We start from the raw sequence: 22,542 nt of genomic DNA, 5'->3' as shown, positions 1-22,542 counted from the left end.
CATGTGTTGTTGTCCAGGAGGGGGCTGCTACTGTTCACTTGTACCAGGCAGTGAGCGGCATGATGCGAGTGCGAAGGAATGTGTGTTTGGGCTGACTAGACTGGTCAAGGACATTACCCAAAGATGGCCAGCAACCGTTACGAACACCTGCAGGGGAATGGAATTGTAGTGACTTCAGTGGGGAGGGGTTTGGGATTGCTTGTAGGTTAATTGGGAGAAAGCCCACGCTTTTGGTGTTCTCCTGCATACTATTCATCATTAAATTAGATTTTCATGGAAGATCTGTGTGAGTCTGATTTTGATCTGGATAGGCAGTCTTTACAATGTGTACACTCAGCTTGTGCAGATATTGTCTGGCCAATTCTGCTCTATGAGAAGAGGTTTCCAGATAATGGATTCTTTATTTTGGGGCACATTTGCTGTTTCATTTCCTTTTAGCATTCCTAGGCTATGGCTTCCTTCCACACGGGAGATGGATAGACTTTTGAGAAGGAAGGAAGTCATTGTTCTCTGCAGTGTGTCCACTCACAAACATTTTAATCAAAAATTGTATTTTCACTAAACAGTTTTGCAGGTTTTTGATAGTACTGGAATAGGAAAAAAGCCACCCCTTAATGGTTCTCTCTCAAAATTTGCATTCCTTGCGTAAAAGAGATAACACGATGCCTGTGTTTGTCTTGATTTTTCTAAGTTTTAGAGCTTTATTTCCCCAGCTATGGTGAGCAGGAAGGAAGCATCAACAGGAAGAAAATGCCTTCAGGTGCTGTCTGTGCTTTTTGTGGTGGGAGGAAGAAAATGCTTTTCGCTGACAGCAAAATCAACTTTACATAGCCCAGTGGGGTTTCCTAGGTATCAGAGCCTTTAGCTGGGCCAGTTTTTGGGAAAGTTCAAGCTAGCACATTAATGTTCATGAGATTGATTTTTGGATTTGGCATGCTTAGAAAAGATACATTTAAGTCACCTTTTTTTCTTGTGATGATGGGCTACCTGTGCCCCCTTTTTTTGTAAACCCTGGAGCCTTCCAGGACTGGACCATTGAAATTTAGCAGAAACCATCAGATAACAGTACAATTTTTCATTTCTCATATTAGAAGTAAAATGCTGTGTTAATCCTTCTAATTAACACACCAGTCATCACAGCAGACACCTAGCAATCCCATAAAATTGAGGAAAAGGGAAGGAGCCCAACATTCTATTTCATTTTGGTGACATCAGTGCTTGGGCTGAAAAAATGTTCCAAAATGAAATTTTAAAAAAGCAAACTAAGCCATCACTGCAAAAGTTTGGTAGGAAGGGTTAGGGGCTACAGGTCTGTAGGATTATATTAGGAATGTCTAACCATTCTAATTCATTTCTTCCAAAGATATATGTAAAAATTGTAGCAAATGTTATGCAAGTGATGAATTTTTGTACATATGCCCAAAAGAAAGTAGAAAGAACCCCTCCTGAAGTATTAACATGATTTGCCCAAAGACCAATTGGATGGGTTTCATCTTTCTCAGACCCATATTTCTGCATCTGTAATAAGGAATACTGAAAATGGATCCTTGCTTTGTAAAGCAGCTCCATAATAAGAAATCCTTCTATTGTCCTCCTTCTGTTATAAAATAGCTCGTGTCTGTACAGGCATTCTCTGACATCGGTATTTTCTCTCTCTCGTTTTTCACCCAGGTCTGAAGGTTGAAGTGACTCACTGTGGAACAATGAGGCGGAAATACCGCGTCTGTAATGTTACACGGAGACCTGCCAGTCATCAGACGTAAGTACATGGTTAAAGTACACAGTTTTCACACTTGGCTACAATATTGTTCGTGCGTGCGTTTGTTTGTTTGTTTAATGGGAGGAAAAAGAAGATGGATTTGTCACAGACTTGTGCAAATTAACTATTCTTTCAATTCTGCTTTCCAGATTTCCATTGCAGTTAGAGAACGGTCAGACTGTGGAAAGAACAGTAGCACAGTATTTCAGAGAAAAGTACAATCTACAGCTGAAATACCCTCATCTTCCTTGTCTACAAGTGGGACAGGAGCAGAAACACACCTATCTGCCTCTTGAAGTAATGTATTTAATATAGCAATTTCTCAGACTTTTGAAGATCCCAGAACCTTTCGTTTGTGTATTTGATAAACTTAATTTTTTAAACAGCACATACGTTCTGTATATGTGAGCTTTCCGGTGAACTAAAGATAGCACTTCATGCGTCCAAAAAGACCTTTGCTCACAAAAACTTATATTCTGATATATTGGTTAGATTTTTAAGGAGTCAGTATTCTCTGTGCCCAAAATGTTTTTAATTATTTTTCTAGCTTAGCAACTTCTAATTTTTCCGACACTCTAAGCTGATATAAAAAGAACATATTAAGGCAATATTGAGCCAAAACAAAGGTAGTGTGACTTTTGGCATGCTGTAGCCTTCTGGAAGTTGCAGTTGCAGCCCGTGGGATGATGCTAAATTGGAAAATCCTGGCTTGTAATCACCAGATCAGAGCTTCCATTGTTCCAATATTAAGCTGAGAAACACTGGATATAGAAGCTTTTGGTTTTGTTGCATAACAGCATCTCACCCCTTGAAGACCTGAAGGAGCAAGTTCGGGATTGATCATCCTGGAGAAAATCTATATGGTTGCTAAGGACTGACACTGACCTGACGGCATTTAATCAATTAAACAGTAGCATCCAGCCAATTCATAAAAGTATTATCGACCCTTGTAGCACATGCTGCTTCTTCAGTTCCTAGACTTCTCAGCCATGCTCTTCATGCTCCCTGGGAAATTCCGGCAGTTAAACACACATCTGCAGAGTGCCACGTGTGGAAGGCAGCAGTGTCATAGCAAGTGGAGTTTTGCACTGTATATAAGAAACGTATTTGACTAGATGCTCTATTGCTGAGCTGTAGCCCTCTCTTTCAGGCACGTGCAGCTGTACGTGGTTGAGGACGATTGATAACGGCATGCAGATTATGTGGGAAAATGTCTATATCGTTGTAGTTCTTCTCTTGGGGAGCTAGGTTTTCCAGGGATTTGTTTGAAAAAGTTTCTGCCCACTCACAATTGCACAGCTCCATCATTTGTTCACTGAGTGCCATAAGCCTAATGCATAATATTTTTACAGGTTTGTAACATCGTGGCAGGCCAGCGATGTATTAAGAAGCTTACAGACAATCAGACATCAACAATGATAAAAGCAACAGCCAGATCTGCACCAGATAGACAAGAAGAAATCAGCAGACTGGTTAGTTTGCCTTTGAATTAGAAAAGTAATTGAAGTGAGCTGGAAGGATAATTGAGGATCCAGTATGCTTGTCCCTGTTTGTGTCCTCACATCCCAAATATCTCCTCAATTTTTTTACCATATCAGTTTACTGTTGCAGAACTTAGTATTGAAGTCAGCTACTACAGAGTTATCCCTTTCTGAAGAATTAGTCAATGTTGGCTTGCTGGCTGGGGAATTCTGAAAGTTGAAGCCCACACATCTTCAAGTGGCCATGGTTGAGAAACACTGCAGTATGTAGTACAAATTACAACATAACATGCATAATAAAAGGTCCTGTAGTTGTGCGTAGCCTACATTGCTGCCAACTGTGTGGAAATTCTACAGGCTACAATATAAACTTTGCAGCAGCAAGAGTTATCTGGAGATAACTTCTACCAGAGGAAGCTGCACAGAGAATTCTTGTGTCCAACCTAGAAATGGGCTACGAAGAGGTGTTAGTAACCCATTGTGGGTTGGTAGAAATTGCAGTAAGCAGGATATGATCCTGTGATTCAGTGTTTCCATCTTTGCAGGGACAAAGCCTTTTAGTGTAAGGGATTTGCCCTCCAATGCTGCTGATGGTAAGATATTAAACCACATTGTAAAGACCCTCTGAAGTTTGTTATTTGTAAGTTGGGCCGGATATAATTCTGGTTTAAAGTGAAATCTGCTGTGCCCCAATTGAACTCTAATTGACATACTGGTATATCCTGTTTGTCGAGAATTCTTTGTTTAAGAACTACCACTACCTGATCTTGTCCCAGGCTGTTATCAGCATCTAACTGGAGGACCCCAATTTATGTAATTTAATTGATTCAATTTAGGTGCCACTCAACTCCAAAATGGCACTGAGTGGCTCGCAATATGGCAAAGCAAATACAATGCAATACAATTCAAGACGACAAAATCAACAACATTGAATAGGATAATAACAAAATAAAGAACAAGTTGGTGAATCTGGACGACAACACAAAAAACTTATCAGCAAAAGCTGCAAGGGGCTCAAACCACCCTAATCCAGTCAGTCCAACAGCCAGGTCTTTAAGGCTGTCTGGAACGCTATCAGGGTGGGAGCCACCCAGATCTCAGGGAACTTCATTCTAGAGGACAGGAGCTGTGACAGAGAAGGCATGACCCCTGGATCTGAAAAGATGACACTGTTTAGTTGAAGGGACCTGAAGCATGCCAAACCTGTCATATCAGCCATGTAGACACCATGAGACATAGAAGGTCCCTCAAGCAGCCAACCAATATGCCATGTAGGGCTTTATAGGTCATAACTGGCACCTTGAATTGCACCTGGAAGCAAATTGATAGCTAGTTCAGCTGATGGGGCAGAGGTGTCACATGGGTGTACTGAGGCATGCCCACAGCTGTCCACACTGATGCATTCTGGACCGGTTGAAGCTTCTGAGTAGTCCTTAAGGGCAGCCCCAGGTAGAGGACGTTGCAGTAGTGGAGCCATGAGGTGACTAGGGCAGGAGTGACCGTCTGAAGGGCCTCCTGATTCAGGAAAGAGTGCAACTGGTGCACCAGATGGAGGCCCTCTTGACCACAACTACCACTTACTCATTAAGCAGGAGCTGTAAGTCCAAGAAGACCCCCAGATTGGACACCACTGTTGAGTAGGGAAGTGCGACCCCATCCAAGCTTGAAGTAATTTGTCATTTATTTGGAGTTTCCAAGAAGAATTACATTATCTGACAGGATAAGGTATATCATACCTTGAGGCAGAAAGTGAGCTGTTAGCCAATATAAGTGCACATAGCCATATCTTTGTTTCAGTTTTTATAAACCCTGCCTCCAAACGTAGAGCAGCATTAGGCATACCTTTCGCCACTTGAAATAACTTCCTTGGAAAGCTGGTTTGAACTTTTTCTGGTTTCTCGTAGTTGACGCCTGGCTTTAACGCATAACCTTTGTTTTCTCATAGTTAAGCTGCAATGAGTGTCCCCTATGGGAAGCAGTGCTCTTGTGGCAATTTTAAGTTCTACTGGTGTCTGTGGTAGTATGACAGCATGGTTTGCATCAAGCAGTCTAGATATACTGTAGATCTATTAGCCAGTTTTTTGGAGGTGAAAGTTTTCCTTACTTAACGCATCTACCATCATATTAATATTGTAATTTAAAAATAGTGGGGCCAAAATAGGAAAATAATCTGGATATAGACCATCTAGTCCAACACAGGACTAAAGTATCTTTTTCTTAAAAAAAAAAAAAAAGTCTTGTTCATGACCACATAAAGGATATCATACATGATTAAATTACATTCTGTGTCATTTATTCCCTTTCCCGTCCTAGGCTTGTGAGATTGTGCATTGTTTCATATTATATTTTCCACCCCAGTTAAGCCAGCTTTCCTCCATATGCTATTGAGCTCTGCCTGGAGTGGTAGGACCTTATTAGAAATCTGCTGTTATAACTTAACTATTGTCCCCTCTTTATCTCAGGTGCGAAGTGCAAATTACGATGCTGACCCATTTGTTCAGGAATTTCAGTTTAAAGTGCGTGATGAGATGGCTCATGTGACAGGGCGTGTGCTCCCAGCTCCCATGTTGCAGTATGGAGGGCGGGTAAGAAACACTTCTCTGGATTTAGTCTCATATATTAAATGGATTTATAGCTTTGGACTGTCTTGATTAGTGATTTCATTTTCCTAGTCCCTAAATTTATGCAGCTATGGCATGACATCTAGTGTACATTGTGTAAACTGCAAGTACGTTGATATTTCTATTTATTTATTTAGAATCGAACAGTGGCAACACCAAGCCATGGTGTGTGGGATATGCGTGGGAAACAGTTTCATACAGGTGTGGAAATCAAGATGTGGGCCATTGCTTGCTTTGCAACACAGAGGCAGTGTCGTGAAGAAATACTAAAGTAAGACTATTGTTCAAGCTATAAGCTGCTTCCCTTTGCCCTTAAATTGATGTATTTTGATAGCATGGCTGCATTAGTGATTCTCTGGTTCTTGGTTTATCCTTGATCTCTGAAAATATTGTTTGCTGTTCAGTGAAACATGATTGATTATGTGCCATCAAGTCTGTGTCAACTCTTAGCAACCACATAGATAGATTTTCTACAATCTGTTCCTAACCTGTCCTTCAAGGCTTCCAATTGTGCACCCATCGCCACTATAACTGAATCCACCCACCTTGCTGCTGGTCATCCTCTTCTTCCTTTTCTTTCTCCCTTTCCCAACATTATAGACTTCTCCAGAGAGAGAGGTCTTTGCATAATGTGCCCGAAGTAGGATAATTTGAGCCTGGTCATTTGTGCCTTGAGTTGAACTCTTGAGTTGATTTGTTTGCTAATCCATCAGTTTGTTTTCTTGGCTGTCCATGGTATTCTCAGGAGTCTTCTCCAACACCAAAGTTCAAAAGCATCAATACTCTTTCTATCCTGCTTCTTCAAAGTCCAACTTTCACTTCCATAGGTTGTGACAGGGAATACCATTGCTTGCATTATTCTGAATATCTTCCAGATATTCCAAGTCATTCATTGGTACTCTGTCAAGTGCTAGTCTGTGGCATATTTCTTGATTGTTTGTTCCTTTACTGTTGATGGTTAATCCTAAAAGGCAGAAGCTATCACTTCAATATCTTCATTGGCAATTCTAAGGTTGGTTGTATCTGTGATCATTAATTTGGTCTTTATATTCAATTTTAGTTTGATTTTTTTCATTGTGTTCCTTGACATTTATTACTAGAGCTTGCAGATCCTTCGTATTTTCGGCCATCAGAGTAGTGGCATCAGCATAGTGCAGCTTATTGGTGTTTCTTTATGCAGTTTTAAAACCATACTCATCTTCCAATCCAGCTTCCCTTAATATATATTCAGCATATAGGTTGAATAAATAAGAGGGGAGTGTATACAGCCTTGTCTCACTCCTTTGCCAACCTGGAGCCAGTCTGTTTTGCCAAGTTCTGTCGGTACTGTGGCTTCCTGACCTGTATATAGGTTTTGCATAAGGACAATGAGATGTTCTGGGATTCCCATTTTTCTGTGCTTTAATACAGTCAAAGGCCTTTCTATAATCAATGAAGCACATACTGACTTCTTTTTGGTATTCTTTGGCTTTCTCAATTATCCAGCATGCATCAGAAATAATGTCTTTTATCATTATCTAAGTTTCTGAAGGATTGTTCTACAATTATTTATATGTAAGCTTTCTCAATCCCTTATTGTGGCAAAGGAAAAAGAAAGAAGGGGGTATTTGATTTTGTATTTTATCAGCCTTTCTCTCTTGTTTGCAATTTGTCCTTTAATTATACTTGCCATTCTTATTATTCAAAATTCAATTGGGTGGTTAATGCTAGCCTATGATTATCTTTGGCTTCAAAACTGGCTGAAACTCATTCTCATTAATATTAATGATAATAATAGCCTTCAGCTCTGGTTATCGCTCTCTGTACACTGGCTAAGTGATCCATTAACCCTCACTTTTAGAGAAAAGGGGAACAAATATGCATGATTTCTCAGTGTGTGGATGTTAGTATTCACCTTTCATCCAGTTTTTTGTTTGTTGGCAGGGGTTTTACAGACCAGCTGCGCAAGATCTCTAAGGATGCAGGGATGCCGATCCAGGGCCAGCCTTGCTTCTGTAAATACGCACAAGGTGCTGACAGTGTGGAGCCGATGTTCCGACACCTTAAAAACACATATTCGGGACTCCAGCTCATCATAGTCATTCTGCCAGGGAAGACACCAGTATATGGTAAATAAATACGCAAATACTTTGTAGGAGCTCTGCTTGTTTTAAATTGCCCTGAGCAAACTTGAGAACAAAAGTAAATAATCTTAGAATAGGTAGATGCTGTGAGAAGCCAGGGTTTAGGGCACAGCAAGTCAGAGTTAGAAGCGAAATGCAAGTTTTTCAAAGTCTTGTTATGTTATGGGGGTTGGGAAGAGGATAGGCTAGGGGTAAAGTTGTTCAGGAGGTCAGTTAAATAAGCCTCTTGATTGGAAGAAGACCCTCTGGGAAAACAGACATTGCAATATCTGGGAGATGATCAAGCCTTCCGCTGTGTTTTGTTCTTTGCATCATCCATTTCTAGTCTCAACATATAGATTGTAAACCTTTTTCAGATATTAACTCGCAGTATTTCCTTAACGTTTTCAGAGACTATTGGGTGGACAAATCATTAAAAAAAAAAGGGAACAACAACGAAAATAAGTACTTGAAAAGTAGCCTGTCTTTTCAGAACTTTGTTTATATGAAGGGGATCTTCTGAAGAAGACTTTGAGACCCTTGGATTTTTATAAGGAGTAGAGGGGGAGCTGGCTGGGATTTTTCTTCTGCTGTTGATCTCCCTCATTAAACTAAACTTCCTTGTTTTTGTTCTGCCTTACGCATCAAAACTTCTAGGAAAATTCAGCCCCAGCAAAATGCACATCAGCAGGGGCAGAGCTTGGTTAGCCTTTCCTCCCCACCATCAGTTTCACTTCAAGTCTATCTGGACTTTTTCCCTTTGTTTTTCGGAAAGGGAACATGCTATTCAAATTGTTAAGCTGAGAAAGCTGATCTGCTTTTTCATTTAGACCAAGCCTCTTCCCAACCTGCTGTCCTCTAGGTATGCTGGATTTAAATTCCCATGATTCAAAGGCCAGGCTGACTGAAGATAATCGAAACCGCAGTCCAGCCCATCTGGAGGGCATCAGCTGGGAAGGGCTGATGCTGACAGTGCTGGAGAAGCTGGGCATAATTTTCAGTAAGCAGATACTGTACTGCAATGTCAGATTTTAGAACTGTTCCTCAGAACTTTGAAGATTCTTCACATTAATGCTTGTTTCTTAGCGGAGGTGAAACGTGTGGGGGACACACTTCTGGGGATGGCTACGCAGTGTGTTCAAGTCAAGAATGTCATAAAAACATCTCCTCAGACCCTTTCTAACTTGTGCCTAAAGATTAATGTAAAACTGGGAGGAATCAACAATATCCTTGTACCTCATCAACGGTAAGAATCCTATGTGTTTGTAGAATTTGGTATAAGAGTACATGGATCAAAATGGAAAAACTTGGGCGAATTGCCATTTTCTGATGAGGCAAGCTTACGATACTTAATCTATGTAATATACAGGGATGTGCTATTTGGTCACTTCAGTAGTCAAAATCATGTTGGTTGCCTTGAAGTGTTTTTGACAATCAAGTAGAGCCTGTTTGGTCTAGTGGTGAAGGTGCTGGGCTAGAAACCAGGAGACGGTGAATTCCAGTCCCACCTCAGGCGTGAAAGCCGGCTGGGTGACCTTGGGCCAGTCCCTCTCTCTCAGCCCAACTCACATCATAGGATTGCTGTTGTGGGGAAAAGAGGAGGAGGAAGGAGTATTAGCTATGGTCGCCACCTTGAGTTATTTATAAAAATAATAAAGGGATAAAAATCAAATCAAATAAATAAATAAAAATAACTTTTTGAAAAATAGTATGCTGCTATAAAACTTGCAAATCTGAGAAGAGATATTTTAAGGCAAGGAATGGATGCTCTAAGATGGTGCTTACTTTAGCATAGGGGGCATCCTCTAAAATGAAGGATTATGCTCTTTGTTTTATTTGTAAATTTAATGTATTTTTTTCCAAGAAACTAAATTCTGTAATACGCAGTTATTAGTCATGAAATTCTTTCCATTCCTAACTATACAATAGAAAAGGAGCCTTTCCTGTGAGGTGCATGTAACCCAGGACCTGCTGACCATCCTTTAGCGATTAATATTGCGGTTGATTTGTCCCTTTTTTTTTAAAAGACCTTCTGTGTTCCAACAACCAGTGATCTTCTTGGGAGCAGATGTTACTCATCCACCTGCTGGGGATGGAAAGAAGCCTTCCATTGCCGCTGTAAGCTACATTGCATTTATGGGTCTCTCTCTCCCCACCCCCAAATAAATTGAATGAGAAAACTGAGGAACTGGGATGGGACAGAGTGAATCTGCTTATGAGGTTTGATGGCTTTAAACTAGCTCTTTAATTATGTCTCATTGGTGCACCAGCCATTCTTTCTGCTTAGTTTTCCACTGTGTGTGGATTAAAACTGTTCTCTGGTACAGGTGAATGATTTTGAGGACTGCTTGTACTTTCTACACACTTGGCTTCTGGGAACCATTGTGTTTAACTTGCACTTTCCTGCCCATCTATCTTATTAAGGGGCAAAAGAAAGTTAATTTTTAAAACTCCGTTGTGTACTAAGTTGTCAGCATTTTTGTGCTGTGTATTGCCAATGAGATGGATAAGCTACAGGGTGTGGATGCACCATTCAGATCAGCAGTGCTCTCAGTTTAAGTTCTTCTGTGTCTTTCTTTTTTTAATATAACTTTATTAAAATTTTAAAAAGAAAGATAAAAACTAACATGGACTAATATTTAAAATGAAGAGAGAAGAAAGAAGAAGGAAACAAGAAAAGAACAAAACTAAAAGTGGAGAAAAGAAAGAAAAAAAGAAAAAATTATAGAAAATGACTTCTGATTTTCTTTTACAACAGTTAAAAGTATAAATGTAAATTAACCTCTTACTCTATAGTAACAGCATTGCTTACATTTTTTCTATAATCTATTTTTTTTTTCTAATCATCAAAACCATACATCATAATTTGATTTTTTTTCTGCTTCATGCAAAAAGTCTATAAGGCGTCTTCTGTGTCTTTCTCATGAGTGATATAATTGTGCCCATCAGAATATGCATGTATTTGTTGCATGGTGATAAAGCACATAGCAGGCATGTAATTCTTCTCCCCCAAAATAATTCCCGATGGATAAATGTTTAGATAAATAAAAATACTCCATTTTGAAAATAAATCAAGATCCTAGGCTAGGACTGGAAAGTCCCAGATTCAAGCTCGTTCCGGGCCAGAAAAGCTCACTAGCTGACTTAGGCCAGTCCCTGTGTCTTAACCCTGTCTCCCTCATTGTTGGGTCATTGTTGCAAGGAAAAAACTGTGAGGGAGTGTACGCTGACTCTTGCTATAGGAGGAAAGATAGGATAAGAATCTAACAGATACTTTCTAAAAAATCACTAGTGTCACAATTCTAAGCAACAACCATGTGACATTTTAGTTATTAGCTGAATGGCCATAGAACAAAGTGGATTAAAATCAAGCTGTACAATAATTGAGAGGAAGAAAGGCGGGCAAGCAGGGACCAAATATGGTGTAAGGCAGCGTTCCTCAACCTTGGCGACTTTAAGATGTCTGGAATTCAACTCCCAGAATTCCCCAGCCAGCACACTGGCTGGGGAATTCTGAGAGTTGAAGTCCAGACATCTTAAAGTTGCCAGGGTTGAGGAATGCTGGTGTAAGGGAATCAGGGATGTCTGCAGGACAGCAGATATAAAAAACAGAGTTTTGATTGTGTTGTCATGGCTCCATCTTGAGCTTTTTTACCACATCCTGTGGGGAACCCAGCAGAGACCAGCAGACATTGTCATGGCTGGCAGACTCCTGTACCAAAATTAATAGAAAAAAAGAGACAGTAAGAGATTTTCATACTCTATTACAAGCTTTTTACTATTCTTTAAAATCTTTCTTCCTTTTTACATAATTCTATTATACAGGGAAAGAATCTTTTCCCTTGGCCAAAGAAAGGATATTTGGAACTCAGGCCCTATGGAACCATCATTTTCATGTATCCCTTTTTTTGCTCCTAGGTTGTAGGTAGCATGGATGCTCATCCAAGCAGGTACTGTGCCACAGTGAGAGTCCAGAAACCCCGTCAGGAGATCATCCAAGACTTGGCCTCCATGGTTAGAGAACTTCTCATCCAATTCTACAAATCAACACGATTCAAACCCACACGAATCATCTTCTATCGTGATGGAGTTTCAGAAGGACAGTTTCGACAGGTCTTACTATCCATTAATATCGCAATTCTGTCCTGCGTAGTTAACGGGGTTTTTCAAACAAAGTAACCACAAAATTCAAAAACTAGTTCAGTGGGAGAGTGCCAAGGAGCTAAAGTCTTGCATTGATAATAAGAAAAACAAAGGGAATAAAAGCATAACGAGCCCTTAAACACTATCAAGATCCCTACTGGCTGATGACCAGGTACCAGAATATTTGTCAGCATCACTGACACAGGAAGGTCCTTACAATCTGTCAACAAGGGCATTGCTTGAATGACTGCTATGTAATGCACTGTAGCCCTCGTTTCATGTTTCATGCCCCCAGCTTGGGAACATCCTTTTGAACATCTTTACCATTTGGTTTACTGTAAATGTTCGGACTGAGTCCAAGAAGACCCAGGTTCAAATCCCACTTGGTCACGAATCTCACTGGTGACTTCAGGTCCGTCACTATCTTTTAACCCACCTACTTCCCAGGGATAAGAGGAGACCATGTATGCCTTTTGATCTTGGAGAAGAGGTGGGGTATACGTGTAGTAATGATAATATGCAGATAAGTTTAAAAAGTGCCAGTTGTAACACAGTTTGGTCCTCTTCTCTGCTCTCTCTTGTCTAGTCAGTTGTTTGTTCATAAAAGGAGATAGCTCTTCTGTTTGGTCGAGACCTGCAAAAAAAGTGTTTTGGAAGTTGACGTATGCAGTGTCTTATCAGCTAAAACTCCTCAATTATTCTCAGTCATGAATTGTGTTTTGGGTAATTCCAAGGGTAATGTTAAGATGAATGTTGTGTGCTTACAAGAGCTGGAAATATTGCAAAGTGTTGGAATATTCTATATTGACAAAGCAGTGGCTGAAGATCTTAAGTGTGTTTCCTGTGACATTAGGATGAGATTAATTCAACAAATAACTTTTTCTTTTCAAATTTATTTGACTCTTCAGAGAAATTTAAAAGGGCTGGTTGCCAACCTCATCAAAGAAGAATATAAAATGATGGAAAGAAATACTGTGTGTTTGTTTTTCAGAACAGAAACCTGATTTAAGTTTCCATGCTTGTCGCTGTTTGAGAGTAAGCTAAACATTTTATTCCTCCACTTTAGGTATTGTACTATGAGCTGCTGGCAATTAGGGAGGCCTGTATCAGCCTGGAAAAAGACTATCAGCCTGGCATAACATATATTGTGGTTCAGAAGAGGCATCATACGAGGCTGTTTTGTGCTGATAGGACGGAAAGGGTAAGACTCGTCCCATATCAAAGCAGTTCTTTCCAGACAAGAATTGTAGCTGTCATTCTTAGTACAGATGTAGAGTTGTGGAGTCTTTGCAGCGCTTCGTATTCATCTTGTTGCAGTTCTCACAACAGCTCTGTGAGATAGATCATTGCTGTTACCCCACATCGTCGGGAAAAGTCTAAGACTCAGTTATGATGAAAGGGGTAAGGTTTCAGACAGATACCTCCAGATTTATAACTTAGGCTCTCTTAAAAGGCTTAACCCATCCTCCTGCAAGTTACCCTTCCCCAATCCGTATTGGATTGCAGTTCCCAAAATTCCCAGCTAGTTTTGGCTAAAGGTGGCTCAGGTAGCTCTGGATAAAGGTGGAGTTCTTTGGGCTGTACGATTAATTTATGAATAGCATTAGGCTAACTTAAAAAGTTCCCCCAGTTAATCCAGCAATCTCTTTTTAATTTTTTTTTTAACAAAGCGTAGATGAAAACTGACTGACAGTTGTTGCATGGAAGGCATAATACCTGTCAAAAGGCTTTGTGCAGTGTAGGTAGGCATTAGGCCAGTGTTTCTCAACCTCAGCAGCTTTCAGATGCGTGGACATCAACTCCCAGAATTCCCCAGCCAGCCATGCTGGCTGGGGAATTCTGGGAATTGAAGTCCACGCACCTGAAAGCTGCTGAGGTTGAGAAACACTGCATTAGACACCCAGACTCACAGAATTGGAAAAAATGAAGATTTTTTTTTTTAAAAAAGCGCACAATTTTTTTTAATACTTGAAATTATATCCCAGGTTGGAAGAAGTGGAAACATCCCAGCTGGAACAACAGTAGATACAGATATCACACATCCTTATGAATTTGATTTTTACCTCTGTAGCCATGCAGGAATACAGGTGAGAAATGAAGCATGCAGCTCCTGGACCAAGGCCTCCAGTCACGCCTATCCAAATTTGGTATCCCTGGGGGGACGAGAACAAAATCATATTCTGTCCAACTTTTGACTGAGAAAACTTAAATCAGCAAAGACTGATCTAAAACAAAACTCCCTTTTTTAATCGGTTCAATCGTGTCTGATTCTCGGAGACTGCCCGGACAAGTCCCTGCAGTTTTCTTGGCCAGGTTTTCCAGAAGTGGTTTGCCGTTGCCTCTTTCCCGGGGCTGAGAGGGAGGGACTGGCCCAGCTGGCTTTCATGCCCAAGGCAGGACTAGAACTGCTGGTCTCCCGGTTTCTAGCCTGGTGCCTTAACCACTACACCAACTGGCTCTCAATCAGCAAAGACTGATCCAGAACAAAATTACCATTTTATCATTCAGTTATTTATGCAGATACATACACACTGATAAGCATTATAACCTTGATTTGCCACTGTACAGAAGCTTTCTCCTGTGCAGGGTGATAATCTCAGATGGAATCTATTCTCCAGCAGCCATAAGAAGAAAGGTGTCGTTACTTCAACGTAACTCTTGGATCTCCATCCAGTTGTCTTAAGTTTGTAGTTAAAACGGTTATTCTGCAACAACAAACGAAATAAACTCTTCCACCTTTCTTAGGGGTGCAGATAGCTTTTGAATTCTCTTTTTAAGTACCAGCATACAAGACGTGGGCAGTTAAAATATATCATGAGAGCCCTTTCGTAGAGGGCTCAGAATCACTTAATGGCCATGCCTGCCCTGCTAAATCAAAGAACAAAATAGTTGCGCTTCTGGAATGTTACAGGACTGTGTCTCTCAACCTTGGCAGCTTTCAGATGTGTGGACCTCAACTCGCAGAATTGCTGGCTGGGGAATTCTGGGAGTTGAAGTCCACAGATCTGAAAGTTGCTATGGTTGGGAAACATGATGTCAACAGCTAATTAATTGGATTGCTGGAACTAACGTTTTCTTTCTCTTTAGGGTACCAGCCGCCCCTCACACTATCATGTCTTGTGGGATGATAATTGTTTTACTGCAGATGAACTTCAGCTGCTAACTTACCAGCTCTGCCACACCTACGTGCGCTGCACACGATCTGTGTCTATACCTGCACCAGCTTATTATGCTCACCTGGTAGCGTTCAGAGCAAGATACCACCTTGTGGACAAAGAACATGACAGGTGAGAACGGCTGCTCGTGTTGCGCTCTCAGCTAGCTGACTACCTGGAAGCCAGAAGTTAATTCTGTTCCCAGGATTTTCTGAGTAAGCTTGGCTTTTTAAAAAGGTTTGTTGGGATAGCGGGCGCCCAGCTTCATTGTACATACTTTTAATTGGGGTCTCTGGGCTTAGGGCAATCAGTGCTGAAATAGAGATTATGTTTTCCTTTTCTATATAGGATGCATACTTAAGCTGTATAGCCTGTATGTATGTGTGTATGCCTCCTGGTTGTCCAGGTCAGCCTCAGCATTCCTTTTCACAAGCTACAGGTAACCTTCGACTTACAACCATTTGTTCAACGGCAATTCAAATTTAGGACGGTGCTGAGAAAAGTGACTTATGACCAGTCCTTGCACTTACAACTGTTACAGCAGTCACGTGATCAAAATTTGGCCATTTGGCAACAGGCTTGTATTTACAACAGTTGCAGCGTCCCGAGGTCACAGGATCGCCATTTGCGACCTTCCCAGCCGGCTCCCGACAAGCAAAATCAATGAGGAACCGCATGATTCACTTAACGGCCACATTGATTTGCTTAACGACTGTGGCAAAAAGGTTGTAAAATTGGGCACAACTCAGCGACCGCATTGCTTAGCAATGGAAGTTCCAGTCCAAGCTGTGGTCCTAAGTCAAGGACTACCTGTATTGCACCTAAAACTCTGCAGCGTGCATGTGTAGGATCCCTCATGGTCTCCCACCCCTTACCCCTTATTTCCTGACAAGATATGTGGACTAAAGGAGACTGCTACCGGGATGGCGGCAGAACAGCATAGCAGAGTCTTACTTAATTCACTTCAGGTTCCAACTAGCTGTTTTGAAATGGCCTGTTCCAGTCTCCCTTGAAATGTTTCAGTGCTGCCCCAGCCTTGAAAAGGGGTATATTCAAAGTGGGGCCCTTCGCGATTAGGACACTTTTTGTAAAGTTTGCGCAGTATCGCAACCCTTCATGTAAGTTCAGGACGGCTGGTCTTAAGCTTCAGATACTTCAGCCACGAAAACGCAGATCTGCAGCATGCCGTAAAAATGGATCGTGTGTGTATGGGTGTGTGCGGAGGAAAGAGAGTGCGTTGCTCGTTCAGACATCCACGCTATGCTTTATATCAACAGTATGCCATGAACAGTTTTCCCACCACCTCTGCAGAGAACCACTTTCAATAACCATTACTGTAGATACAGCCCAAGGAATTATTTAGAATAGTACTAGGGATTTATCTGTCGTTGTTAACCTGTGCAGCAAAGATTCTAACATTAAAAGGCCACCTTTGACATCTCGGGGGAAGCCAAAAGGAATAATGGACAAAAATGTTATTTTTGCTGGCTAACGGATGTAAAGTCTATTTGACGTAATACTGGAGATCTTTTACTGTAGAGCTCGGAAATTTAACAGCCCAAGAAGGAGAGCACAGCTGGTGCCTTTCAGGCCCTCCTGCATTTGTTCACCCTCTTCTCTCTCTCCCTTTTTCCACAGTGCTGAAGGCAGCCATGTTTCGGGACAGAGCAACGGGAGAGATCCCCAAGCCCTTGCTAAGGCTGTGCAGATTCACCAAGACACCTTACGCACCATGTACTTTGCTTAGCTATATATAAATATAGAGAGAGATAGAGATGTAGGTATAGATATAAAACGGATGAAATGGAACCTATTCACGAAAGGAAGAACTGCAGAATTAAGTCACATACAGTGTATGTTTCCAGAGCAATCTGTGAATGGGGGAGGGAGCACCTCTGCCTTGCTGAAGCTGATTCTGTTTCTGTGAGGGCGGGGAGCAGGCCTTATCCTTGTTGTGATGCAAGGAAGATTGTTTACTTCACCATGAACACTCCACTTATTATGCAATATGAAACCAGCCAACTGCTTTCGGAGCAGCTTCCTATGGGAAGTGCTGCTGTCATCATCTTTTCCTTTGTGCATTTAGGTCTCTGTGTTTCCTTCTTTTTTGGGGGGTGGGGGTGGGGGAGTAGTCTAACCCTTTTTATGCCTTTACCTCAAGTTGCTCAGCAGCACAACTCTTTCTGCAAAAAAAAAAAAAAAAAAAAAAACCACAGCAAGAACACAAAGGGTATTAAAACTTATAGGAGCAGTCCAAGTGATGAGGCGGGGGTGGGAGCGGGGTGGTGGATCTGCAACGGTGTTTTTATCTGTTTCGTACCCTTGTGAGTTGCATATGGCTTCCCCTCCATGGTTGTCTGTGCTTGAATGCGACCCTAACAAATGTTAATTTGAGTGAACGGCCCCATCACTATTGTGGGAAAGAGTACGTGCACTTGCACTTAACACTCCCTGTGTCGTTTAGCCAACGGCTGCCTTTCGTGTCTGTCTGCATAGCTTGGGAGTTGCGCCACTCAGTCTGCTTTCCATAATGAAACTAAATTCATCCTGTACTTCCAATAGAAGAGAATCATCATGTACTTTCCTGCCAGAAGTACTGATACAGCCTGGCCAGATTAATGATGTTGCTGCTTTCTGCTTGTCCAGGAGTTCCAGCTGATTCTCCCTCTTGTGTGCTGTACATGTATCTTCTGAGCTTCTTGCGACATCAGACTTTCCTTTCCTTTCATAGGGTGGCACGTAGTGCTCAAGTGCAAAGTTGAGTTATTTTTGTTTTTTTGTTTTCAGTTGAGTTGCTTCCCCTCACTTTAACGTGACCACGCATATCTATAATCTATCTATATGTGTACTTTCCCCTTTTATATTTATTAGACGAATAACAATGCTTTAATTTAAATTGGTGTACTGGCAACATTGGTTTTTATGTTTAGAGACATAACTATTTTGTTTAAAGGACTGACATCCTGTTTTTGCTACCTTTTTAGTGCAATAAGCCGTTAAAGGAAGAAAAATAATCTGTCCATTTCTGCTGTTACACGAGCAGCAGCATTTTACACCTTTCGTGATGGGAAAATGGACATATCTGTGCTGTTAAATGGACAAAATTAGCCTTAATTTTGAAAGGAAAGTCTTACAAATGGGGGATTTTTTTTTAATCGAAAAGGCGAGCTCCTTCATGCTGCTTTTAGTCTGCAGGGTTTAATGCTGCCTTGTAATTCAGGGCTTCTGCTTTGCTGAACCTTTATTTTAAGAGCATTTTTCCTCCACAGCAAAGCCACTGTACAGAAGTCTAGCTCTTGCCTGAACGAAATCAGGCCAAGCCTAAAAATGCATGGGGCTCTTAAAAAGCTATTTTGGATTGCATAGGCTTTCTTTTCGAAATTGAGGGCTTTATTTTGTTTGGTGGGATACTTTTTAGAAATGAGATCACTAAATGTGAATCTGATAAGTGGGCCTTTCCTTATTTCATTCCACTTGACAGCTGAAGCAAAGTATTTTATTGTCAGAGGTGAACGTTTTGACTCAATAGCAGGGTTTGGGGGAATGTTTTGCACTTTGTGAACACATGAACTGCATTTTTGTCTGCTTTATTTGTACTGGTTTTGTATTTTATATGCAGAGATGCATACTGCAGATGGTTCAATTGGGCATTGTTAATAACCCATCCCTGCTGAAACAAACGAAGCATTCTCCACGTGAAAACCAATTGACTGGTTGAAGTACCATTACTTACCTCCACACTGTGTTAAAAAGAGCCCCCTCTTTGCCAATTGATTGTACAGGGGGCTGATCATCTGAGCCCACTTTGCACCCTCCACCATGATCCTTTATTCTTCTGCCATAAAGGACTGTTTTCAAGTGCGCGTTGGATTTCTGTGGGAAGGTGCCTCAAAGTGCATTACCACGTGGGTAGTCTAGCAGAGTTTATTCCAGCTCTCGGGAAGATGGCACAATGCATGTTTAACCTCTGGGAAACAGGAGTTAGAATGCACTTGAAATCACTTTGACTAGGGAAGCAGCTCACTTTGGTGGGTGGAAAGGCAGGGCAGAATCAGAATCAAAGCAGCTCCTGGTGAGATGAATTACAAGTGAGTTCCAGTCCCCAAAAGTGTCCTAGTTGAGGATGCGTTATGTACTGCACTTACCTTTGCGTTCCTAGCATGACTCCAGGGACTCCTGTGAAGTTCAGGCTGTGGACCAGTGTTTCTCAACCTTGGCTACTTTAAGAGGTGTGGACTTCAACTCCCAGAATTCCCCAGCCAGCTTGAAGTCCACACCTCTTAAAGTAGCCAAGGTTGAGAAACACTGCTGAGGGCAATGGGCTGACTCTACTTTTGCCTATCATCTCTTTGCCCAAAGAAAACATGCCCTGCTTATCAAGCCAGACTGTTCAACCTCACCAGAGCTCAGTGCAAGTTTTATAGTTCTAGGATGAATGTATGGTAAAGTGATAGCACATTTGCATAAGTGCTGACATGAAACTTTTTTTTTTCTGTTTTAGAGATCTCTACTTCAGTGGGAATTCATGCCCCAAACTGTTTTGTAGGTTAGCTTTTTAGAACCACTTTAAAAAAAGTTATTGTGGACACTGAGTCTTGCTTCCTTTTTTTTTTTTTTTTTTAAAGTTAGTCGTTTACATCAGGATGCAGCATGATGCATATTTCTCATTCTCTTCCTGCCATTAAGAAAATTAGCTTGCAAATCTTGTGTGCTGTGCTGTCTTCAGTTTCCTCATTCCCATCAAGTAAAGGGCCTTCAGGAAAGCATCCTTTCAATTCTCGTAGAGTGCTAAAGCAGTGAAATGGTTTTCACGTGGAGGGGAACTGCTAATTTAAGAACCAAACCTGGTAACGTTGGAGTTCCAAAATGATCTTTGTAAAGTGCCGATAAACACCCTTAATACAATATCCGTGTACTGGCATTGGGTGCCACACTTCTTACAATACTGTAGCTGCTATATTTATTTAAATGGAGGTGGACAATTGCTGCACTAGGGAACGAGGCCAGATAAGCAGGAATTCAGGCTTGTGTTTAAGATGTAAGATTCTGATTTCTGTTTTGTCATGGTATGATATAACATGGGGTGCTGTTTTAACCAAGATTATGAAATAGACAGATATTATTCTTTTGTTTTTAAAAGACTTAAGATATTTTTTGATGTTGCAATGGAGCTGGGTGGGGGGGTGGGGAATAAATGGTACCTCATCTGTGGTGGCAGTTTCCAGTATATTTTTCACAGGAGTATATGGACTTATTTTTGTACATGTTCTTAGTTTGAAAAGCTTTCTTAGATTTTAATGTGCTTTCATGGAAATCTTAGCCTATAGAGCCCAAGAGCTGCCTGTTCAACCTGTGTACAACTGGGAGTGTGGGGTAAATGTCTTCTACATCCATCTTGGCTTTGTTTTTAGTATGCATATTTTTTGCCTAAAATGGTGGCTCTGGAACCCTTTGGATCCTTCTGGTATATGCAAGTGCCTCTGTCTCCTGTCCTCTCCCAAAGTGAGCCCAGATACCTGAGAAGGAAGGTCCACCAAGAAAATAGCTAAGAAAATGTGCTATAAGGGACAGGGGGTTTCTCTCTGTGCCATAGGTCTGTCTGTTATGCACAGACTCCCCTCATTCCAGCCGAGCTGTGTGAGAAGTGATCCTTCCTGCCTTCTGATGACTGAAAAGATCAGGAGCGTAAAGGGGAACCCAGGATCACATAGGCCAAGTGTGGTGTTACCTAAGCATGAGTTGCTGAGTGATGTACTATTAAAAGAAATCAATCCTAAAGATTCATTCTGCGGGATCTTTCAGGCATGGAATTTGAGATAGATCGGTGTCTGTGTGATGTTGAGTGAATTTTAAAAAAACGCATAGATGTTGAATACTAACAGCTAGGTGTGCATGGAACAGCTGCTTTGGGTGGTCTGTGTCCAAGCTGAAACACGCATATTTGGGGTGTTTTTGTCTCTGCACATAGCAACATGGGGGTGTTTGGTTGAGCCTTCCAGAGTTGTGTTTTAAGATAGGTGGCCGTTTTAAATGATTAAATAAATAAAGCGTGGCCTGAAACAGGGCTGTTCCAGGCAGAAGTGTGTGTGTGTGGGAGGGACAAACAGGGAAAAAGCCCAGGTCATTGGCAGCAGTGGCTAAGGGGAGGGAGGGAAGGGGAAGCCATTGAAAAGATGGGGTTACAGGACAGGACAGTAAAATAGGCCACTCTAGGCAGTGCCTACAGTGGAGAGATGGGAGGGGGGACCCAAGGATGGGTGGGTGGGAGGATGGCACGGGGATGGGACACGGTGCGCTGGGAGCTGCTGAAGGACCAAGGTCAAGACGGGGCGATGCACATGGGCCTTGCTCTACTTGCCCTATCTAGATTTCGTTTCATCCCAAACCCAGAATAATCCAAGCGTTTCAGGGTTTGGTTCTGCTGACTGGCCGACCCGGAATGGTTTGGCAGAACTCTCAGAATGTGATGGTTTGTTCTAGGCTTGAAATAAAATGTGTTTTTCCATTTCATGCACCGGAAGTCTATTTTATAAGTCCTTTTAGATTACATCTCAAGACAGTTTCCTGCAAGAATGCATTAAAAGTAAAAATGGAACTGTTTCAAGATGTTCGTCTTTATTTTGTATGTCTCTATTCTGTGGATCACCCCTGTGGATCTTGTGGATCTGCTTGGTTTCCAGAGGATGTTTGAGGACTTTCCCAGGGATTTGGGGGGCAGCTGTACAGAGGGTGTTGTCAACCTCTAGAACAAGGAGGTAGCAGTGATCCTTGATGGGACTATCTGAACAGCTGCTCTGCTGATCCAGCAGAGTTCCCTGACATGCTGAGGAGCTCTGAGAGATGAAGCCGCAGAAGAGATGCCTGGAGCAATACTGAAAAGCAATGAAGAGCAGTTACGAGTGGACACGCGTTTGAGCTCAAGTTCAAGCCTATAGTGTAGCCGTACTTCGTGCTCATCAAATCTATGGTTGCTGCCCAGCAATCTTGTTTAAGGTTACCTGGACCTTCTAAGGGAAAGATGGGCTGGATGATCAGTTAGTCAGCTGCTGTGATGAATTTGCAAGGCATCTGGAAGATAAAATCACATTTTCTCAGAGTTGGATGTCAGCTGGGCATGTCCAACAGAAATGACATAGACATCATCTTGTGAGGTGATCTGGAACCAGTTCAACCTTACTGATTCCAAAGAAGTGGACTAGCTCCCCTGTGGTATTAGACCTTCAGTACCACTTGTGGGCTGGATTCCTGTCCTACCTAGTTGGCGAAAGCTACCAGGGAGGT

At 41.6% G+C, this 22,542-nt stretch overlaps 1 protein-coding gene across 1 annotated transcript in view; it reads left to right on the top strand.

The window, feature by feature from the left end:
• LOC134503351 (protein argonaute-3) overlaps positions 1–21,039 on the top strand; it is a 51,527-nt gene extending 30,488 nt beyond the window's left edge. The window contains exons 7-19 of the mRNA XM_063312133.1: positions 1,672–1,759; positions 1,909–2,056; positions 3,112–3,231; positions 5,703–5,825; positions 5,999–6,132; positions 7,785–7,969; positions 9,050–9,209; positions 9,991–10,081; positions 11,882–12,076; positions 13,173–13,307; positions 14,092–14,193; positions 15,194–15,393; positions 16,900–21,039. Of these exons, the coding sequence (XP_063168203.1) occupies positions 1,672–1,759; positions 1,909–2,056; positions 3,112–3,231; positions 5,703–5,825; positions 5,999–6,132; positions 7,785–7,969; positions 9,050–9,209; positions 9,991–10,081; positions 11,882–12,076; positions 13,173–13,307; positions 14,092–14,193; positions 15,194–15,393; positions 16,900–17,008 (1,790 nt within the window). The 3' untranslated portion in view covers positions 17,009–21,039. The remainder of the gene's footprint in view (positions 1–1,671; positions 1,760–1,908; positions 2,057–3,111; positions 3,232–5,702; positions 5,826–5,998; positions 6,133–7,784; positions 7,970–9,049; positions 9,210–9,990; positions 10,082–11,881; positions 12,077–13,172; positions 13,308–14,091; positions 14,194–15,193; positions 15,394–16,899) is intronic.
• Positions 21,040–22,542: the final 1,503 nt, after the last annotated feature.

The sequence above is a fragment of the Candoia aspera genome, chromosome 10 (genome assembly GCF_035149785.1).
Source record: "Candoia aspera isolate rCanAsp1 chromosome 10, rCanAsp1.hap2, whole genome shotgun sequence".
NCBI classification, from domain to species: domain Eukaryota; kingdom Metazoa; phylum Chordata; class Lepidosauria; order Squamata; family Boidae; genus Candoia; species Candoia aspera.
Note: the sequence above shows the minus strand (reverse complement) of the source record. Positions and strands in the feature narration are given on the sequence as shown.